General features: G+C 38.5%; 1 protein-coding gene across 6 annotated transcripts; it reads right to left on the minus strand.

The window, feature by feature from the left end:
- Nucleotides 1-1,544: 1,544 nt before the first annotated feature.
- On the minus strand, nt 1,545-12,472 carry LOC145768553 (uncharacterized). Of its 6 annotated transcripts, none has more exons than XM_082580069.1 (9): nt 12,165-12,472; nt 9,249-9,410; nt 8,403-8,547; nt 6,692-7,785; nt 6,083-6,203; nt 5,858-5,969; nt 5,135-5,195; nt 2,035-2,150; nt 1,545-1,709 (listed from the first exon to the last, which is right to left on the minus strand). In XM_082580069.1, exons 4-9 carry the CDS (start codon nt 6,868-6,870, stop codon nt 1,684-1,686), a joined length of 615 nt encoding a protein of 204 aa, XP_082436195.1. In that variant the 5' UTR covers nt 6,871-7,785; nt 8,403-8,547; nt 9,249-9,410; nt 12,165-12,472; the 3' UTR covers nt 1,545-1,683. The 6 variants fall into 6 exon arrangements, with proteins under 6 accessions (XP_082436195.1, XP_082436196.1, XP_082436199.1 ...); XM_082580070.1 differs by lacking the exon at nt 12,165-12,472 and adding an exon at nt 11,558-11,730; XM_082580073.1 differs by lacking the exons at nt 8,403-8,547; nt 12,165-12,472 and having other exon boundaries at nt 6,692-6,777; nt 9,249-10,408.
- Between the last annotated feature and the right edge of the window lie 4,898 nt (nt 12,473-17,370).

Consider the following 17,370-nt stretch of genomic DNA (forward strand, 5'->3'; position numbering starts at 1 on the left):
GAAACATCAAACTGCTAAGCATAAAGTAAGAAGTATACAAAAGGTGGCTACGGACGAAGACGCTAAAAACCTTCTTCACAAAGCAATTGCACTGGCAGAAAACCGCGGAATAAATATCGTACTACCGAACTCACCACTGGCATTCAAAAAACAATTACTATAGACGAATATTGGACAAACCACAACAACATGCTGTACTCAAAATACGCTCACGTAGTAGGTGATGCAGCAAGTACATTTGGACTACAACAAAGCGATGCTGCATTTATTCGGTTAAAAAATTTTGATGCCGTTGTAGATTTCGAAGATTCCAAAGAAACAACTTGCGTGTCAGGAATAGATGTAAGAGAAACAGGTAAGCCGCCAAAATTAAATCTGGAATGGATATTCATATATCAGTTCCCGATGGATGAAAGGAAAAGTATATCGGAGCTGTGTGCGGCCTGCAATGCTATATGGTAGCGAGACATGGGTACATATGGTACATGACAGAGAGTGAACTGGCAATCCTGAGAAGAACGGAAAGGTCAATGGTGAGAACAATGTGTGGGGTGAAAACGAGAAGGGAAAAAAGGACTGAAGAATTGTTGGATATGCTAGAGATGAGAGAGACCATAGACCAAATGGCAAGGGCAAATGGAGTAAGATGGTATGGACATGTGATGAGGGAGGAAGGAAGTTTTCTTAGAAAGGCACTAGATCTAAAGGTGGATGGGAAGAGGAAACGCGGTCGTCCAAGAAGAACGTGGAAACAACAAGTGAAGGATGAATTTTAAAAAATCGGACTGAAAGAGGAAGATGCAAGGGACAGGGTGAAATGGAGAAAAGGGATAAAAACAATTGCTGCGCGGAAACAATCGGCCACCCCCACTAGTGGGGAACAAACCGACGATGGATTATGATGATGATATGCCACATTTTTTTGTGACACAATGTAATTGTTTCATTTTTGGAGTTCAGTGCTGTTTTGAGTGTTCATCGCTTTTCTTCTTTTTAAAGGTTCGTTGCAAACCTCAGTCCACGCGTTCTTCTTGCCGAAAGTGGTGTTTCCACCGTGAATTTGCTTTACCCATTTCGATGAGATAAAGCAGTGATATTACTAGTTACTTGATTGATGTCGGGATTACTGCATCGTCGGTTTGATGCTCTCTGTGAATAAAACAAAACTCATGTGTCGTATCAATTTGGAAAGTGCCGAATGTTTCCATAGAAAATTGGTTTGCTTGGTTTTTGAATCTTTATCCTCGGACTGACAAAGCCTTGATAGGTTATTCCTGGTAGTTTCGCATACTTGTAGAGGCTGTTGACGCAGGGCCAGTTACCGAGATTGGCAGAGTGAAGTTTTCCGATTGTTGAAGTCTTGTTGCCGGGGAAATATTCCATTCACTAAGTGCCGCTGAATAGAGAGCAGTGCTGAAATGCGTTGATCAAACGCACACCCGGTGAGTCGAACCAGCGAGGCGCAGTCTTGAGCCGGGCGCGTAACCACTGAGCTAACGGGGCGGACAAAATTGCTTACCACTTACCAGATTACCAAACGTTGCCTCCAGCACGTCTTGAATACGGATTCGCATGGAAACATATTCGTATCCACGATTAAGCAAGTGCTTGCACAATGCAACCATGTTCAGGGTAGTAAAGATTAACTCTTAAAAGGTTGATTTAGCAAGCACTCGCTTTTCCTCACCAGGATGAGCGGATACTTCTTTCTAAACAAAGAAACAAGTTTCAACTAAACATAAGAGTACAGTAGACTTGTAATGCTTGTTTGCCAAGTTAATGTTGAAGTAGTAGTAGGAAGTTCATAGCGCTTTTTACAACACAGTCAATGAAATAATAAGTCATGATAAAATAATATTTTTTATAAAATTTCTATCAGAGTAAACATGACTGTTGCTCAAGAACATATCTGGCTTAGCAGCCAAAGCTGTATCAATTTCAGATGCACACATGCTACCCATCATTGACAGAAATAATTGCTAAATCAAGCAGGTAGATTTTTTTTGGAACCAGTGCTTGTGAGTAGCCACTTACTAAGATATTCAAATAATGTGGAGCGACATAAATCTGTGTTCAACTGAGTCAAATCTGGACATCTCCAACCACTGTATGCCACATACTTTGTCTCAAGATTTTCATTAATTGACACACTGCGGAAAAATATGCTTATCAGTAAGTCAGTAACCAAGCAGTTAGGTTCCATATGGAAGTTAATTGTATCAAACCATAACTAATAGGGTGGGTCGCGAAATGGACTTTTTTACCAAATCGAAAACCTCAAATGGTTATTTGAAAATAGGCCCAAAAAAACACTCCATGCCAAATCTGAGCTCATTTGGTCTAGGAATGGCTTGCGAAAATGCATTTGAAATTTCCATAAAATCCTGATTTTTCGGGAAAAATGCCGTTTACCATTTTTTCTCCAGAACTTGAAAAAAAAAAATTCTGTCACACTATATTGATGAAATGCATGCCCTTATACAATTTAGATGTCATTGTACTCCTTTAAAGGTCAATTCAACTAGGATTATGTCTCAAAACTACTTGTTTGAAAATGTGAAAAAAACGCCAAATATGCATGATAACGAATTCTATTGAAATAACGTGTATTGTGTACTGCAGTGTATTATACTGTATAATAGTGTGTATAGGCTAAAAGTAATTGATTAAATTCTTTATTGCAGCACACATTTAAAGCATTTTCTCAATTGTTCGAAGTTTTGTACCATTCAAGCTGAATTACATAGAAACATATTATGCAAAAGCATCTATGAAAGCAGTTCGGCTGCAGTCAGTCAATTCATTCATCAATGGTTGCTCCATCATAACTGCCACTTTGGTGCACGAATGAAATGAAATCCTTCTTCGAATCAGATATTGGATGAATGGCTCTTGAATTAAGCTTCGACAGAATTTGGCCCTCCCTAGTGCCTCAAGGTTGGCCTTCACATTTCCAACACGACCATGTTCACTAACGTACAACCGGCAAACTCTGGAAGCCAAAGTCAACCATCGAGCATGGTTTAAGGGGCAGATATTGATGCTCTCTAGTCGGGCTGGTACAGATCCATTCGAATAGCTGCATAAACATCATACAGATACTGTTGATCATCCGATAAATCATAGACAATATCTTGAGGTAGCTCTCGGATAGGTGGGGCATTCTCGATCGGTTGGAATTGATATCGATAGGTAGGTAGGCTATTCAGCAGACTTACAAAGCTGCCCAATAGGTCCTTTGATTGACCTATCACCGGTAGTTTCTCCATCAAGTTTGATAAAAAGATGCCGGAATGGAAACTCATTCATATGCAGCATACATATCAGCCAGACAAGCCGATGGTCCAAATGCTTTTCTTATAATGCGATAACCCCGCCATACATTTCAACGTTAACATTTGTTGAGTCACATCTGATGAACTTCAAACTGGTCAGCCAATTTTTTTTTCTTTTAGGGCAGCCGATAAGAATGGCTGAATGTCCTTACTCTGTCCGCTTTGAGGAGTGAAGTGAGTTAGGTACCTGCCACCAGGCTGTTTCACTACAGAATAATGTTCTTCTTTGGCCACGTGCTTGCCGCTGCTTCCTGGTCATGGAACAAGTGTTTGATCTTTACGGCCATCAAAATACACATCCTGGACCAAAGCCGGGCACACTGCGATGGAATTGCAATCCACATTTTCATTTCTAAGATATTCCTTATCTCTTTGGATTTTACTCTTATCAATTATTTGTGAAGTATCATCTTCCGTAACGATGCCGATATCAACTAAGAGAGCGGTACATATCACTGCTGTTGCTCGAATGGACACACCATATCTTTCACTTTCGCGTACAGTATTTTCAAAAATCTTTTGTGAAGCCAATCGAGAACTTGATACGTTTTCGACATTGACAGTTCTGGCGTATCAGCAACAACATCCCTAAATGAAGACGTAACAGAGGAAACAATTGACGACGAGTCATCGGTATCATCAGTATTAGTAGTCTCCCTGAATGTCACTGGCAAATGTGCAGCTGCGGATCTAGATCCTTTCTTTGCTTGTTTCCGTACTTGCTCTCTTAGTGCTGCAGTTCCAGTTGGATCGACACTTTGAATTTGAGAACTTGAGCGACCACTATCCCTTAACCGCTTATCCCACACAAAATGCAGATCAATCAATGGTATTTGATCCTCTTTTGGGCACTTGCATTTGATATGAGCTTTTATATCACATCCACAATTGTGTCCTTTTGAAGTAAAGTTAGTCCGTTTTTTCTTGGTGACATGGTTTCTTTTGAGATTTTCATATTCTTTGAGGAGCCTAACCAATTTGGTTTTCATAGTCTTGTCTGGAATTAATGGAATATTGGTACAGATTTTGAGGTTAATTGATTTCACATCTGACATTATTTGTGAAAGGACAGCTTCTTCGTCCCCATCCCCAGGCATCTTTCCCTAAGGAGATTCACTTTCTTCAAAATATCCTTAAATTTTGGAAGTTGTGCCTAGGGTAGCTCTCTAGAAGGACCAACGATCGAGCATGCATTTTTTCTGGTTACTTTAATTTTGACAGCATTGTAATCAGTCTACATTAACACTACCTCTCTCTTACAGTATAATTTTGTGAATGATGCAATATTGCATAATTTAGCAATTTTTTCACATTTTAAAGTAGTTTTTAACATAATCATGAGGTGAATTGTGACCTTGAAAAGGGTATAGTGGTATCTAAAATGTATAAGGAGATGCATTTCACCAATATTGGATCACAGAATAATTGTTTTTAAGTTTTGGATAAAAAAATAATAAATGCCATTTTCGCCCAAAAGTCTATATTTTTGGAAATTTCAAATGCATTTTCGCAAGCTATTTCTGGTCCAAATCAGCTCAGATTTGGCATGGAGTATTTTTTCGGGCCTATTTTCACATATCCATTTGAGGTTTTCGAATTGGTGAAAAAGTCCATTTCGCGACCCACCCTAATAACTAATCACCCAAGTATTTGCAATGATAATAACAACAACATGTTTTACAGCACCATGTCCACAGTGCAAAATAAGCAAAATAGCAAAATAGAATGTATCAAGCAAGTTTTGACTTTGTGAACGTTTTCATCTTTTACCATACCACAAAAATGTATGATGTTGATACCTGATGCTAGGTTCTGCTTTCTTTTCTGATTTATTACAAAGAAAATGTAGAATCCATCTATCTGAAATAAAGTATATGGTGATTCCCCTAACCACAAATTTTTGGTAAAATAACCCGAAACACCAATTTCAAAATAAACAGGCAAATGTTTGTTTAAACTTAAAAACTGAAATGGCACAGGTAACAAGATTGCTATCCCTATTTCTGCACTAAAAATTAGACCAAAACCGCTTTTCAGGTTTCAATTAGTACGGTAGGTATGCAGGAGCTAACCATGTCAAATGGAAGCAACTTTATTCCAAAATAAACATGCAATTGAAAGATTTGTTGTATCCACAAATTTCCCCAACTGCGCATTTACGCATTAAGGATTTTTCCAATTCCGCAAAAATCCTGCTCCCAATTCACGATCTTCGTCCGTATTTGCAAAGTTGATGGAGTTTTCGCCTGAAATAAATTGTTTTGTAAGGTAGACGCAAGTAGCTATATAGGGCGGCTAAGTGGATTACCACCAAAAAATATATATATTCAGAATTAAACAGTGGGTGATAAAAAATATTTCGTGTTTCGGAAAAAAAATCGTGGTTAGGGGAATCACTATATAGCCTATATTAATATTATATATATACTATTTAGAATATCCCACATATCAGATAGCTTCAATCAGGGATTGGCTTCATTTCATAAACAATTGCAAGCAAGCTTTTTGGAATAGGGCATTACCTTGCATCCGAGATGACAGTTTGGAATAAGAAGATTCCAGATTGTGTAAAGTTGAATGTCGAACACTTACAGGTAAAGCCTTGTGTTTGACTGAAGACTTTCGTTGCAGCACCTATATCCATACATAAGCAAATCAAATTTTATATGTAATGCATCATTGCATTTTTTATCAAAACTAAATATAAAAGCATAAAATCAACAGCAATCACAGACTGTAGCCTATACCTTTATACTTCTGCACTTCTTCGGCAAAAATTTGGTAGGAAGAGTTCCACAAACAAGTTCTGCTGATGAGTTTGATCGATTTATGTCCCTCTCCTCAAAGTGTTTTTCACATATTAATGCCCTGTTAGCACACAGCAAGTTAAATTACCTAGAGAAAAATTCTTGAACTACGACATTAAGATACAGCTCACAACTTTGTGGCTCACGTTTCTTTATGAAGAAGTTCTTTGATTCTATCACCCTTGCTTGCATATCGTATGGACAAAATAAACTTTTTAAAATCGGATCGATGCTTTATTTTTTCTGCAGTCCTGCCAAGATCTGGACGTCTTATAGAAAACAGTGAACGTTTGTGTGCACTTGAATAAGCACATCCAGGAATGCAGCAATTTCGCATACGTAGCCTATTTATATTGAAATACAGCAACCAAGCTACTGTAAAAAGGTACACTTCTCAAGTGGTTGTAACTTAATTAGACGAGCCTATTGGAAACCTTAAGCCGTAACAACAAAGAACTGTACGGTAGTTTACTAGTCCATGCTACGATTTGATGCTATTCCTTGATTTTAATGCAGCTGCCAGAAAGTTAGTCTGTGACTTAGACTTACTGATTTGTTTTCAATCGCCAGAATCTCCATAAAGCAGTCCATGCGGAACGGGAATGTGACGTCATCACAAGCAATCCATTCGTCAACTTGAAAACGAAGAAAGTTTTATTTAAACAAAAACCAAAAAAATATATTAAAAATAAAGTTGTTTTGCTGTGCCAAGTTTGAAGTACATGCATACAGCCATAGCTACGCTGTTAGCCTTCAAACATTGTTACGCACCACTGAGTTGCATATCTATATGTAAGATATCTATGGTTAGACCATGGACGGACTTGAAGACAGCACATCATGATCAGGGCTGCCACTCTCAAAATTAAAAAAAACTACTGGAAATAACACTAGTTTGTTACCGCGACAACAAATGGCCATTCTTATGTCGATTTAACATCGTCATCTGTGTATATCGATCAGTCTTGTCCGGTTTCTCACTCTCTCTAGTTCACAAGCGCTAAGATTGAGTTTGGGCTTTGGGGAGCAGTTCTATTCACTATAAATAATTATAACTGACCCTGGGGGTCCTAACCAGAGATTCCTCCCAGGAGGCCGACTTTTTGGAAAAGAAGTTTTTATTTTGCCGGCTAATTTGCCTGCATTAACTATACACTATAGACCTGCTCCTTCCTCTCACTCCCTTCTTTTCCCTTTAGCAGGGCCGGATTTAGCCTAAGAGCTGCCCTAGGCAGATAGGAAAAGTGCTGCCCCCCAAAAATTTTTTCGATGGTGCGCTACGATTTATATTTTCAATTCCTTACCAAAAAGTTATTTGCACTGTTTATTTGAATACATCAATGAATGTCATTGTAGAATGAACTAATTGTTTAAAATCACTTCCGGCGGGCTTTTTAATGCTTTAAGCAAGATTTCCCAGCGCTTAGCACTTGCAGAGAAAAAATTATAAAGCTGTTGCACTACACAGTAGGCTATAAAAAAATCTGAAGACTCCTACTTCTTGCAACAGATTGAGAGAATGTCCAGAACAGGGACAGTAGTGTGCCAGTGGATTTTTTCCACAACTTTTGCTTGCAAGCCAAGTTATCCCGACCAGCAGAAAATAAATCGGACTCGCCGAAACAGGCCATTCCGAGTTAGGCCTACCCACAGGACCGGATTTACCAATAGGCTAAACAGGCTGAAGCCTAGGGCCTCAACGTCCAGGGGCCTCGAAATTGGGTTTCGAAGTTTGTAATTTTTTTAAAAACTTGACAAGTTTAAACCTTACCTAAAGTATTAGCAAAGCAAAGCCCTTCAGAAATCTGAATTGTTATTGAGTAGCCTACTTGTGCAGAATTGTACAGTTCACTTGTAGACTTTCTAAGCGAAATCAGAGATGAGTTTGACGAGTTTGATCAGCAAGAAAAAGCAACCTTGCCGAATATTAACTACAGAGCTGTCACTAGGAGACAAAGAAATGCACCTGACTCTGGGAACTCTCTTCAAAGGAAAGGTTTAAAATAAATTTCTTTATCCCTATGCTCGACGCACTTGAAACCAGTTTAAGAAGAAGAGCTAATGTGTAGCCTACAGTGACATTGCAGAAATGTTCCTCTTTCTTGCTAATCTGAAAGCAACTAAGGTAGAAATTGTAGCCTACCAGGCGTAGAACTTTTAAAGGAAGCGTATCCGGAAGATGTTAACCCGAAACTTACTGATGAACTTCTACATTTTCATTTGTAGGCTACGTGAGACAAATACAAAACCAAGGGCTTACCGGTACAGAAGAGCAATCTATTTCCTTGTTCACCACATTCTGCTAAACAAACTTTACTATTTTGGTATTAGGGGTATAGCCCATGACTGGTTCAGAAGTTACTTACAAAACAGATTTCAAGTTGTAGAAGTATCTCACTCAATGTCTGCTAAAAGAGAAATATGTTATGGAGTACCACAAGGATCGATCCTTGGACCACTATTATTTTTAATCTATGTTAATGATTTTTCGAGATGTTTAGTGCACTCTGAATCTATAATGTTTGCTGACGATACCAATTTATTCTTTTGCAGTAAAAATTATGATAAACTTTTCGAAATGGCGAATGAGGAAATGACAGGAGTAACAAATTGGTTAGCAGCAAATAAGTTATCACTAAATGTAAAAAAACAAAATACATGTTATTCAATAATACAAATAAACTTTCAAACCTCTCTTACACACTGTCTATATGCAATCAACCCATTGAACGTGTCAACACTATTAGTTTTCTGGGCATTTTGCTGAGCGAAGACTTGTCATGGAAACCCCACATGCTATCTTTACTGCAAAAACTTCGCAAAAACTTTGGAGTTATCTGCAAGGTTAAGCCCTACCTAAACACCAACAATTTGATTTGCCTTTATCATTCCTTAATTGAAAGCAATCTCCGGTATTGCATAAGTGTATGGAAGCATGGTCATGTAACTGTTTTAAAAAAGCTTCAAAAGATTTGCAACAAATTTATAAAAATGATTGCAAAACATGAATCAAATCACTCTGGATCCCATAATTTCTTCACAATTGACGAACTATACACAATAGAAACTGCAAAATTTATGTTCAAACTCAAACACAATCACTTACCCCATTGCTTTAATTCTCTATTTCAACTTAATAACAATTTGCACTCAATATCAACCAGAAGCAACAATCACTTTTTCCTCCCCTACTTCTCCAAAAGCTTGACTCAACAATCCATTCAGTTTAGTGGAGTTAAAGTGTGGAACCATCTCCCGAAAACCATCACTGCAATTGAAACCTTTTCAATATTTTTCAGTAACTTGAAAAAGCACTTGCGTTTTGAAAATTAACCTCTAACAACCTATGCTGTAACTCTTTAATTATCTGACTGTATTATTGATTGTTGCACCATATCCTGGTATAGCATGCCTTTCCAAATGCCACTTTTGTAAATTTATCCTACATATCATATATTACTATATTATACATTAACATATCTTACTATACGTATATCTTATATATTACACCCGACCGGATAGGGATGATGATTAGCCTACTATCTTTACTCTTCCATGAATAAGCTACTATACCATTTTGTATAATTTAATATTCGCCAGATAAGAATATATCACTATGTTACTACCAGCTTGCATCTAACTACTCCCTGATAATTATAAGCTATTATGTTCGTTCAGAGGATCGCTTGACTTTTCGTAAGATTATTATTTAGGTTGGTTTGGAAAAGATGCTTGAAACAACTCAGACACTACATCCTTCATCGGCACTACCAAAGAATCTCCACCTCTCATTAGCGATACCAAAAACACTCCATCCCTCATTGACGCTATAAAAGATGATTCAACTCTTATTAGAAATACCAAAAACACGCTGCTATATCATCATGCTTCTTAATCTTATGCTCTTACATGCGCAGGAAAGTAATTTAAAAAACAAAGCTTTTTTAACTATTTTATCTTGATAATGAGCTGCCATATTATGTATTTGTTCTGCAATATATAGGCTACTTAATATCGTTGCTGCAAACACTTTATTTCTGTATGAAATCTGTAAATAGTCCTTGTTTTAATAGTCCGTTACGTAATTTCAATATGTGTGTGTAACTGTGTACTGTATATAGGGTTGCCAGATTTTTTCCTCAAAATAGTGAACATTTTGAAAGCGCGCGACCGCATCCTCAAAGCAGTGGCGTAGCCAGAAATTGTGAAAGCCCGACGGCGTCTTCGCTGACGGCGACACCCAGTGGCGGGAGGTCTGGGGGCTTCCCCCAGAAATTTTTAAAAAATGGCTTTGAATTTGGTGCATTCTGAGAGCATTTTCAACAAAAAATATGGGTATAAATATTCCTGTAAAATGGTGCTGTTTGGTGGCATAGCAAAAGGATAAGATCATGTTTTCTTGGGCATTTTTCGGTAATAGAGCTGTCTCTATGTTTTCTTGTTGCTAATTCCTGGCTGAGATATTTGAATGTTTGGTATTGGTAAAACTCGTTCTTTTAATGCAGTTTCGTTTAAAATTAGGCAAACTTTGTTTTAAAGACATAGAGACTGAAAGCATCATTCTCAAAATAGTGACGTCACACGCATGCCAAAGGGGGTTGTAACCCCTCCCCCCTTGGCTACGCCACTGGTTTCGCTCATCTGTCCATATGTTACCCATAACACTAAAAATTCTCTCAACATTGGCATTAGATACAGGGATAGACATTGCATACTGGACAAATTTTAACAATTTAGGTGCAGGTTTTTTCTGAAAGAAGTTAGTCCACTTTTCCAGCGATGATCTTAACTTATTAGCCACATCACACATGATTGAGTAGCTGGCCTACACAGTCTATAAACAAACAGTTAAAGGGCCAAACTTGAAGGCTGTTAGTTGCTCAGGCTAGTGGCTTTCAGTTTGTCAGCTACCTAGGCTGTACACTGTACCGTGTACACTCCACTGTTGGACTTCGTGCTGGCCAAGCCTGAATTTGGCGAAATTACACTGGGGTAGCATATTAGGGGTTTTTCCTGAAAGCACCAGACTCATGTGCTTTTACTCTCTATGCAGCCGAAGTGTATAGTCACTGGTTAATCCATGGCTTTCGGCTAAAATATATTGACAGAATTGTAGACAAAAATTAATTGTCAAAATAGTGAACATGTTCACTATCACTATTAGCAAAATAGTTTACAGTGAACATTTTCTTAAAATAGTGATTTGTTCACTAAAATAGTGAACATCTGGCAACCCTAACTGTATATTAGTTTGTTTTTGTGATGTTGGGTTCAGTCGTGTTCTCATTCCTTTAAGAATTGGCGCTCCAGTTGTTCCAGGAACGAGGAGGCGACTGATTCTTAACTAATTCATCAACTTATTTTAAAGTATTAGGTTTGGTGGCCGTGATTAACTATATTTATTGATGCATATACCGCAATATTAGATCCTTTCATGTGTAGCGATCCATTATTTCAACATATAAGTTTTCCTGCCTTTTACTAAAGTTTCTGTAATTTTCCATGCAAGTGCTCCCAAAGAAAATAGAAAAAAGAGCGCACACAATAAAATGGTTTGTTCGTCCTTTGACGAGAGTTCTAGCTCTATCAAATCGGACCAGCTCAAGCAGAGAACTCGTGATAATGTTTTACTATCCTGTAATTTCATTATTCTGTACTGTTTAAATTCAAATTGTGTTATAGACCTACAACATTATACGAACACCTTCTGATAACTTAAAATTATAATTCGAATAACAATTGTGTGGAAATTAGATAATGGAGTCAGATAGCCAAACTAGATAAATTAGATAGATAGAAATTTCATCAGGCAGTTAGACAGCCTTCATCTTAATTCAAAATATAAACAAACTAAACTCATACCAGGGATATCTATAACTACGGGATTGGAAACTCTATTCAGTGCTATACATCAGTAGGGTCATCACATTACTACGACTACAGAAAGATTAACAAAATACAATACCCACTAAAAGATATACACAATTCGATTTTACAATAATAATACAAAATGTACACTCACATTAAAACTTAATTGATGTATAAAAGATTAAATGAATGAATGCAATGAGTCCAAAAACCGCCTACTGTTGTTCTTTAGCATTTTGTGTACTGCAAATCGGATCAGAAGTAAATGAGGACTGTTCAGTAATCAGTGAAATGTGCTGTTGTATCATCAACTTGTTCACAGAGACCAATCCAGTACGAAACCAATACGTTTACAATGCCATCAGAACTAAATCCAATAGTCATTCTGGAAATTTTTTAAGCAGCAAGCAAAATACTACATGACTGCACTAATGGAATACAAACAAATAAACAAACCAGGCAAGCGCAGTCCTTACAATTTACAGGTGAATTGATTGTTACATTTTTGGTTGTTCGTTTAGCCTACCACTTGCTGCCCTTTGAGGTCAATTTATGTGATTATTTATCACAGTAGCGCACAAAGAAAAGTGACCCTACTGGTGTATAAAATGGTTTTCAGTTCCACAGAGTTTCCAATCCCGTAGTTATAGATATCCCTGACTCATACTTAAATAATCTAAACAAAGATTACCACATTTTTATAAGTTACGCTAAATAAAATATAACCACACATGCACGTCTTAAACCATTAAGGTTTTGCCACCTTTTCCTTTTGTTAGTTTTGTTACTGTATTTCTTTATCACAATATCATTTCTTTTGCATTCTGACAAAGAAAAATAAATTGAATTGAATTGTCCCATGGAGACCTTTATGAAATTATGTGCAAGGAAAAAATTAACACTGCCTTTCCTAATGTGGAAGCAATATTAAGACTGCTTGTAAGCTTAATGGTCACTAACTGCTCAGTGCTCATGAAAGAGATCTTTCTCAAGGTTCAAAAGCATAAAAAATAAACTGAGATCGACAATGTCTCAAGAAAGGTTGTCCACACTGAGCATTTTGTGCATTGAGAGTGACAAACTTAAACAGATAGGCTAAATTTGATAAACTTTTGCATGATTTTGCTTTGACGAAAGCTAAAAAAAATTGGTACCGTAGCATCGTCTTACTCTATTTGATGGCTGTAACTATTTCTTATGTCCTCGTAACAGTGGCGTAGCTAGGGGGGCGGACCGCCCCGGGCGGCACGTCTGGGGAGCGGCACTTTCAGACAGGACTTTTTTTTTTGATAATGCAAAAGTAGGCCTACACGGAAAATAAAAGCAAACAGAATGGCAACGTTCAAAACAGTGGCGTAGCCAAGGGAGAGGAGGGGTTTGGGGGTTACAACCCCCCCTTTAGCACGCATGTGACGTCACGATATTGAGAATGAGGCTTTCAGTCTCTATGTCTCTAAAACAAAGTTTACCTAATTTTAAACGAAACTCCATTAAAAGAGCGAGTTTTGCCAATACCAAACATTCAAATATCTCAGCCAGGAATCAGCAACAAGAAAACATAGAGACTTAGCTTTATTTTACCAAAAAATTCCCAAGAAAACATGATCTTATCCTTTTGCTATGCCACCAGACAGCACCATTTTACAGAAATATTTATACTAGGGGATTTATACCCACATTTTTGTTGAAAATGTTTGGTCACAACGATAAACCATAATCTCTTCGTGGGAAAATTGTAACATAAGATTCCCGCATCCGTTCGTCTGTATTCAATGACCGAAAAGAAACACTCTTCTGAAACGTCTATTCAAGAATTGTATTTCTGTAAAAACTAGCCCACTGGCCGTCGAAACTGGGGTGCAACGCGATACACCACTAAACTTGTCACTACAAAACAAATTACTTGGATAAAGACGGAAATTCGTCCAGCTGGCAAGCATTAAGCAAACAGTTAAATATTCGACCACTCTTCAAGCAACAATTTTAAAAATGACGAGAATAGATTGCAATATTTCAAATGCACGTAGGCAGTTACTGTGACGTAACGATGATAACCAATGATAAGCTATATTCAAGCAGCTGTTCAAGTTTAGCTTACACCTGTTCAAGCTTGGCCCACACCTGCTCAAGCCTGGCTTACACCTGTTCAAGTAATTAAAGATTTAACGATGATGTAATGTTATGCTGCAGCTGCAATGTTTTAGCCTACAGGTCTTGCAAACAATTCTGCAATCTGCTCAGTTTTTTAGAAATATTCCATTACGTAATACGCTAAGATTCAGTAAACCTGAACGGTTTTACATGACGTTTGATTTGGTGAACAATTGTCTGGAACAATGCTCTCAGAATGCACCAAATCCAAAGTAATTTTTCAAAGTTTTCTGGGGGAGGCCCCCAGACTCCCCGCCGCTAGGTGTCGTCTTTGGCAAGGACGCTGTCGGGCTTCGCCCGCCGGCCCTTAAAACCCCCCCTTTCAAAATTACTGGCTACGCTACTGGTTCAAAACATACAATAATTCCACTATAAGTCAATTAAAAAAATGTCATTTTCACATGCTTTTTCTTGAAGGGGCGGCAAAATCTGAATCCGCCCCGGGCGGCACATTCCCTAGCTACGCCACTGCCTCGTAAATAAACTTTACAATTATTGTAACGGTTGTTTGACCAAAGAAATTAAAAGCAAAACTGCCTCAACTAAATTTTTATTCTTTTAATTAAAAATTTGCACCCATGAATGTGGAAAATGAAAAAAACGAAAAGTTTAATGCTCATATTTTTAACATTAAGCAATGACATGTGATGTTGTTTAGAGAGAAATTCTGAGCTCAAAAATAGGGAGGGGCCTTACAAATAGAATAGTCTAGGGCCTCCTATGGTATAAATCCGGCCCTGCCTACCCATCTGGCATAATTGGTAGGCCTACTGCTGTGTCTGCCTGTCTGCTAACAAAAAAGCTCAGAGATTCGAGGTCAGATAAACCGTTTCAAACAATATCAAAAAACTATGTAAAAAGGGATAGCATCTATTTACACAGTTTATGTACTATTTTTTATTCTTAACCTATATTATCCTAAACTATTCTCAGTCTGGTTGGTTCACTGCTGTGATAGTTTCTTTTGTATGACAACGAATGGCTTGTCTAGTCTTTATTGGTTGATTGCGATGAATACAGAACAAGAAAACTATTAGTACAATCTACTTCTTCATAATACAACTGCTTGAGTTAACATGATGCGGATATGACGTACGCTTGCCGCTGGAGGCAGCATCGATTATGTCTGTTACATCCCTCTTCTTCTTAAGCATCATGCATAAAATAAATCAATTGAGATACACATTGACCAATCATGTCAAATGAATAATAAATGTTCGGATGCATCTGAACGGTGGTGAAGTCGCAAGTCCTAACCTAAAACAATAATAATCGACACATGCTCAATGCACCATAACACACATCGACTACTCGGCACTTCAACATATTGACTTGAAATAAAATACAATTTAGTCGTCGTCGTCGTGTGAGCCTCTGGGGCCGAGGGTCTATCCTTTTACCACCCCAGATTCACGATGTTCCCGGACTACACTAGAAGGCTACTAGAGAGCAGCCAGTCTTTGGTTTTATCATCCATGACACGCAGACCTTCCACTCCGTTAGGTGGCTTGAAGATGAAACAGTCATTGATGATATGGCCTGCGGTCTGTTCCTCGACACCACATTCACAGGAGGAGGAAGAGGCCATTCCCCGTTGGTGCATGGTTGAGCGGAAAAGCCCGACGCCCGTACGGAGACGGTTGAGGCGCACCCATGCCTGTCTTGGTAGTGTCAGGCCGATGGGGCGTGTGTCGGCGTCGGAGATGAACGAATAGAGTCTGGTGGCGCTTGACTTCCATTCAGAACTCCATTTATGGTCCGCCCAAGTAGCCGCAGAGATGTCTTGTACATCAGCTTCGTTGATAAGAAGTTGAGCGTCTGGCACGAATGGGTGTCTTGATTTCAGTCGACGGGGGTGCTCGTTTGGGAGAGCAGAGATCTTGTGGTGGAGAAGGTAGTTAGGCTCCAGTGCCCGTCGACCGAGGGACAGAGTGGCTTCTTCCGACGAAGCTCAGCAGGTTGGATGCCAGCGAGAATGGGGAGATTGTCCAATGGTGTGGGACGCAGGCATCCAGTCACTGTGTGCAGGGCGCTGTTTATGGCAGTGCCGATGTTGTGGCAGTGAGCACTGCGACACCAAACAGGTGCACAGTACTCTGCTGAAGAGTAGACAAGGGCTAAGGCTGCTATATGCAAAGTGTCAGCCCTCGCCCCCCAGCTAGAACCTGCCAGGCGCTTGAGTAGCGCAGCGCGGGATGTGAGTTTCTTGCGCAGTGACACCAAATGGTGGCGGTATGTGAGCGATCTGTCCAGTGTCACCCCAGATATCTTGGTTCGGGGCAGAAGAACAGAGATTTTCCGTTGTTCTGGACGTGTAGCTCACGATCAGCTTCCCGATTGTGGAGGTGGAAAGCTGCTGCCACAGTTTTGGTTTCGCTGAGTTTCAGTCGCCAGTTCTGGATATAGGCTATGCTGAGAAAGTTTTCATGTCCTGGCTTAACCCATATCCTCCTACCGTCAGTTTAAACTGACAGCCCATTTAGATGGTTTCTAGATTACAAATCGTTTTGTCGAAACCCAGTTAGTATGTTATGAGGTTCGTAAGGTCTGTACCTAACACTATAGCACATTTAGTGAAATTCCATTTATCCTTCGACTGGATATAACGGATCAAATTTCCAAAATGGATATTTTTTGTTGTTCGAAATTATAGCGGTGTCAATTTTTACTGGATCGCGTTATAATGACATAAACCACGAAATTAGTTAGAACTAACATTGCTGTATCCATATTTTGCATACTTAGAAGAAATTAATTGTTTGTTTAAGTTTTGTATCATTTCCGCTTCCGTCAGTTTAAACTGACGCTAGGGGCAGAAGGGAGCATGTAAATAGTAAATGATTTTAGAAATTATGTGCAGAATAGTTGAGTTTAGGGGTTATATATTTTGCAAACATTTTGATTCTCAAGCAAACGTTGATATATTAGCAAATGAAAACTTAATCTAGGTCAATTGGTGAACATAATATGGTATAACTGTTTCATTTTAAAGTTAAAAGTAGTGATATATCATACATCTTTTGATTTCATACAGCATAGCAATGGCAAAACATATGCATGATAGCAACAAATTGACAGTTTTTGAAGCATTGGAAGCTTTTGAAAGGTTAGAAACTGATGAAGAATCAATATCAGAAGTCGTGTCTAAAGCAAATTTAGTTATATTTCCTCCTGAAGATGATGGCATGGATACAGATGAAGATGATGGT

Source organism: Aplidium turbinatum, chromosome 4, assembly GCF_918807975.1.
Source record: "Aplidium turbinatum chromosome 4, kaAplTurb1.1, whole genome shotgun sequence".
Lineage (NCBI taxonomy): Eukaryota > Metazoa > Chordata > Ascidiacea > Aplousobranchia > Polyclinidae > Aplidium > Aplidium turbinatum.

Excerpts from the sequence above, each read along its gene's own strand:
- LOC145768553 (XM_082580069.1), bottom strand. The coding sequence starts at position 6,870 with ATGCATGTACTTCAAACTTGGCACAGCAAAACAACTTTATTTTTAATA. Across the intron at positions 6,204-6,691 it reads TGGCGATTGAAAACAAATCA|GGCATTAATATGTGAAAAAC; the intron begins GTAAGTCTAAGT and ends GTGTGCTAACAG. Across the intron at positions 2,151-5,134 it reads AAAGCAGAACCTAGCATCAG|TGTGTCAATTAATGAAAATC; the intron begins GTATCAACATCA and ends ATTTTTCCGCAG.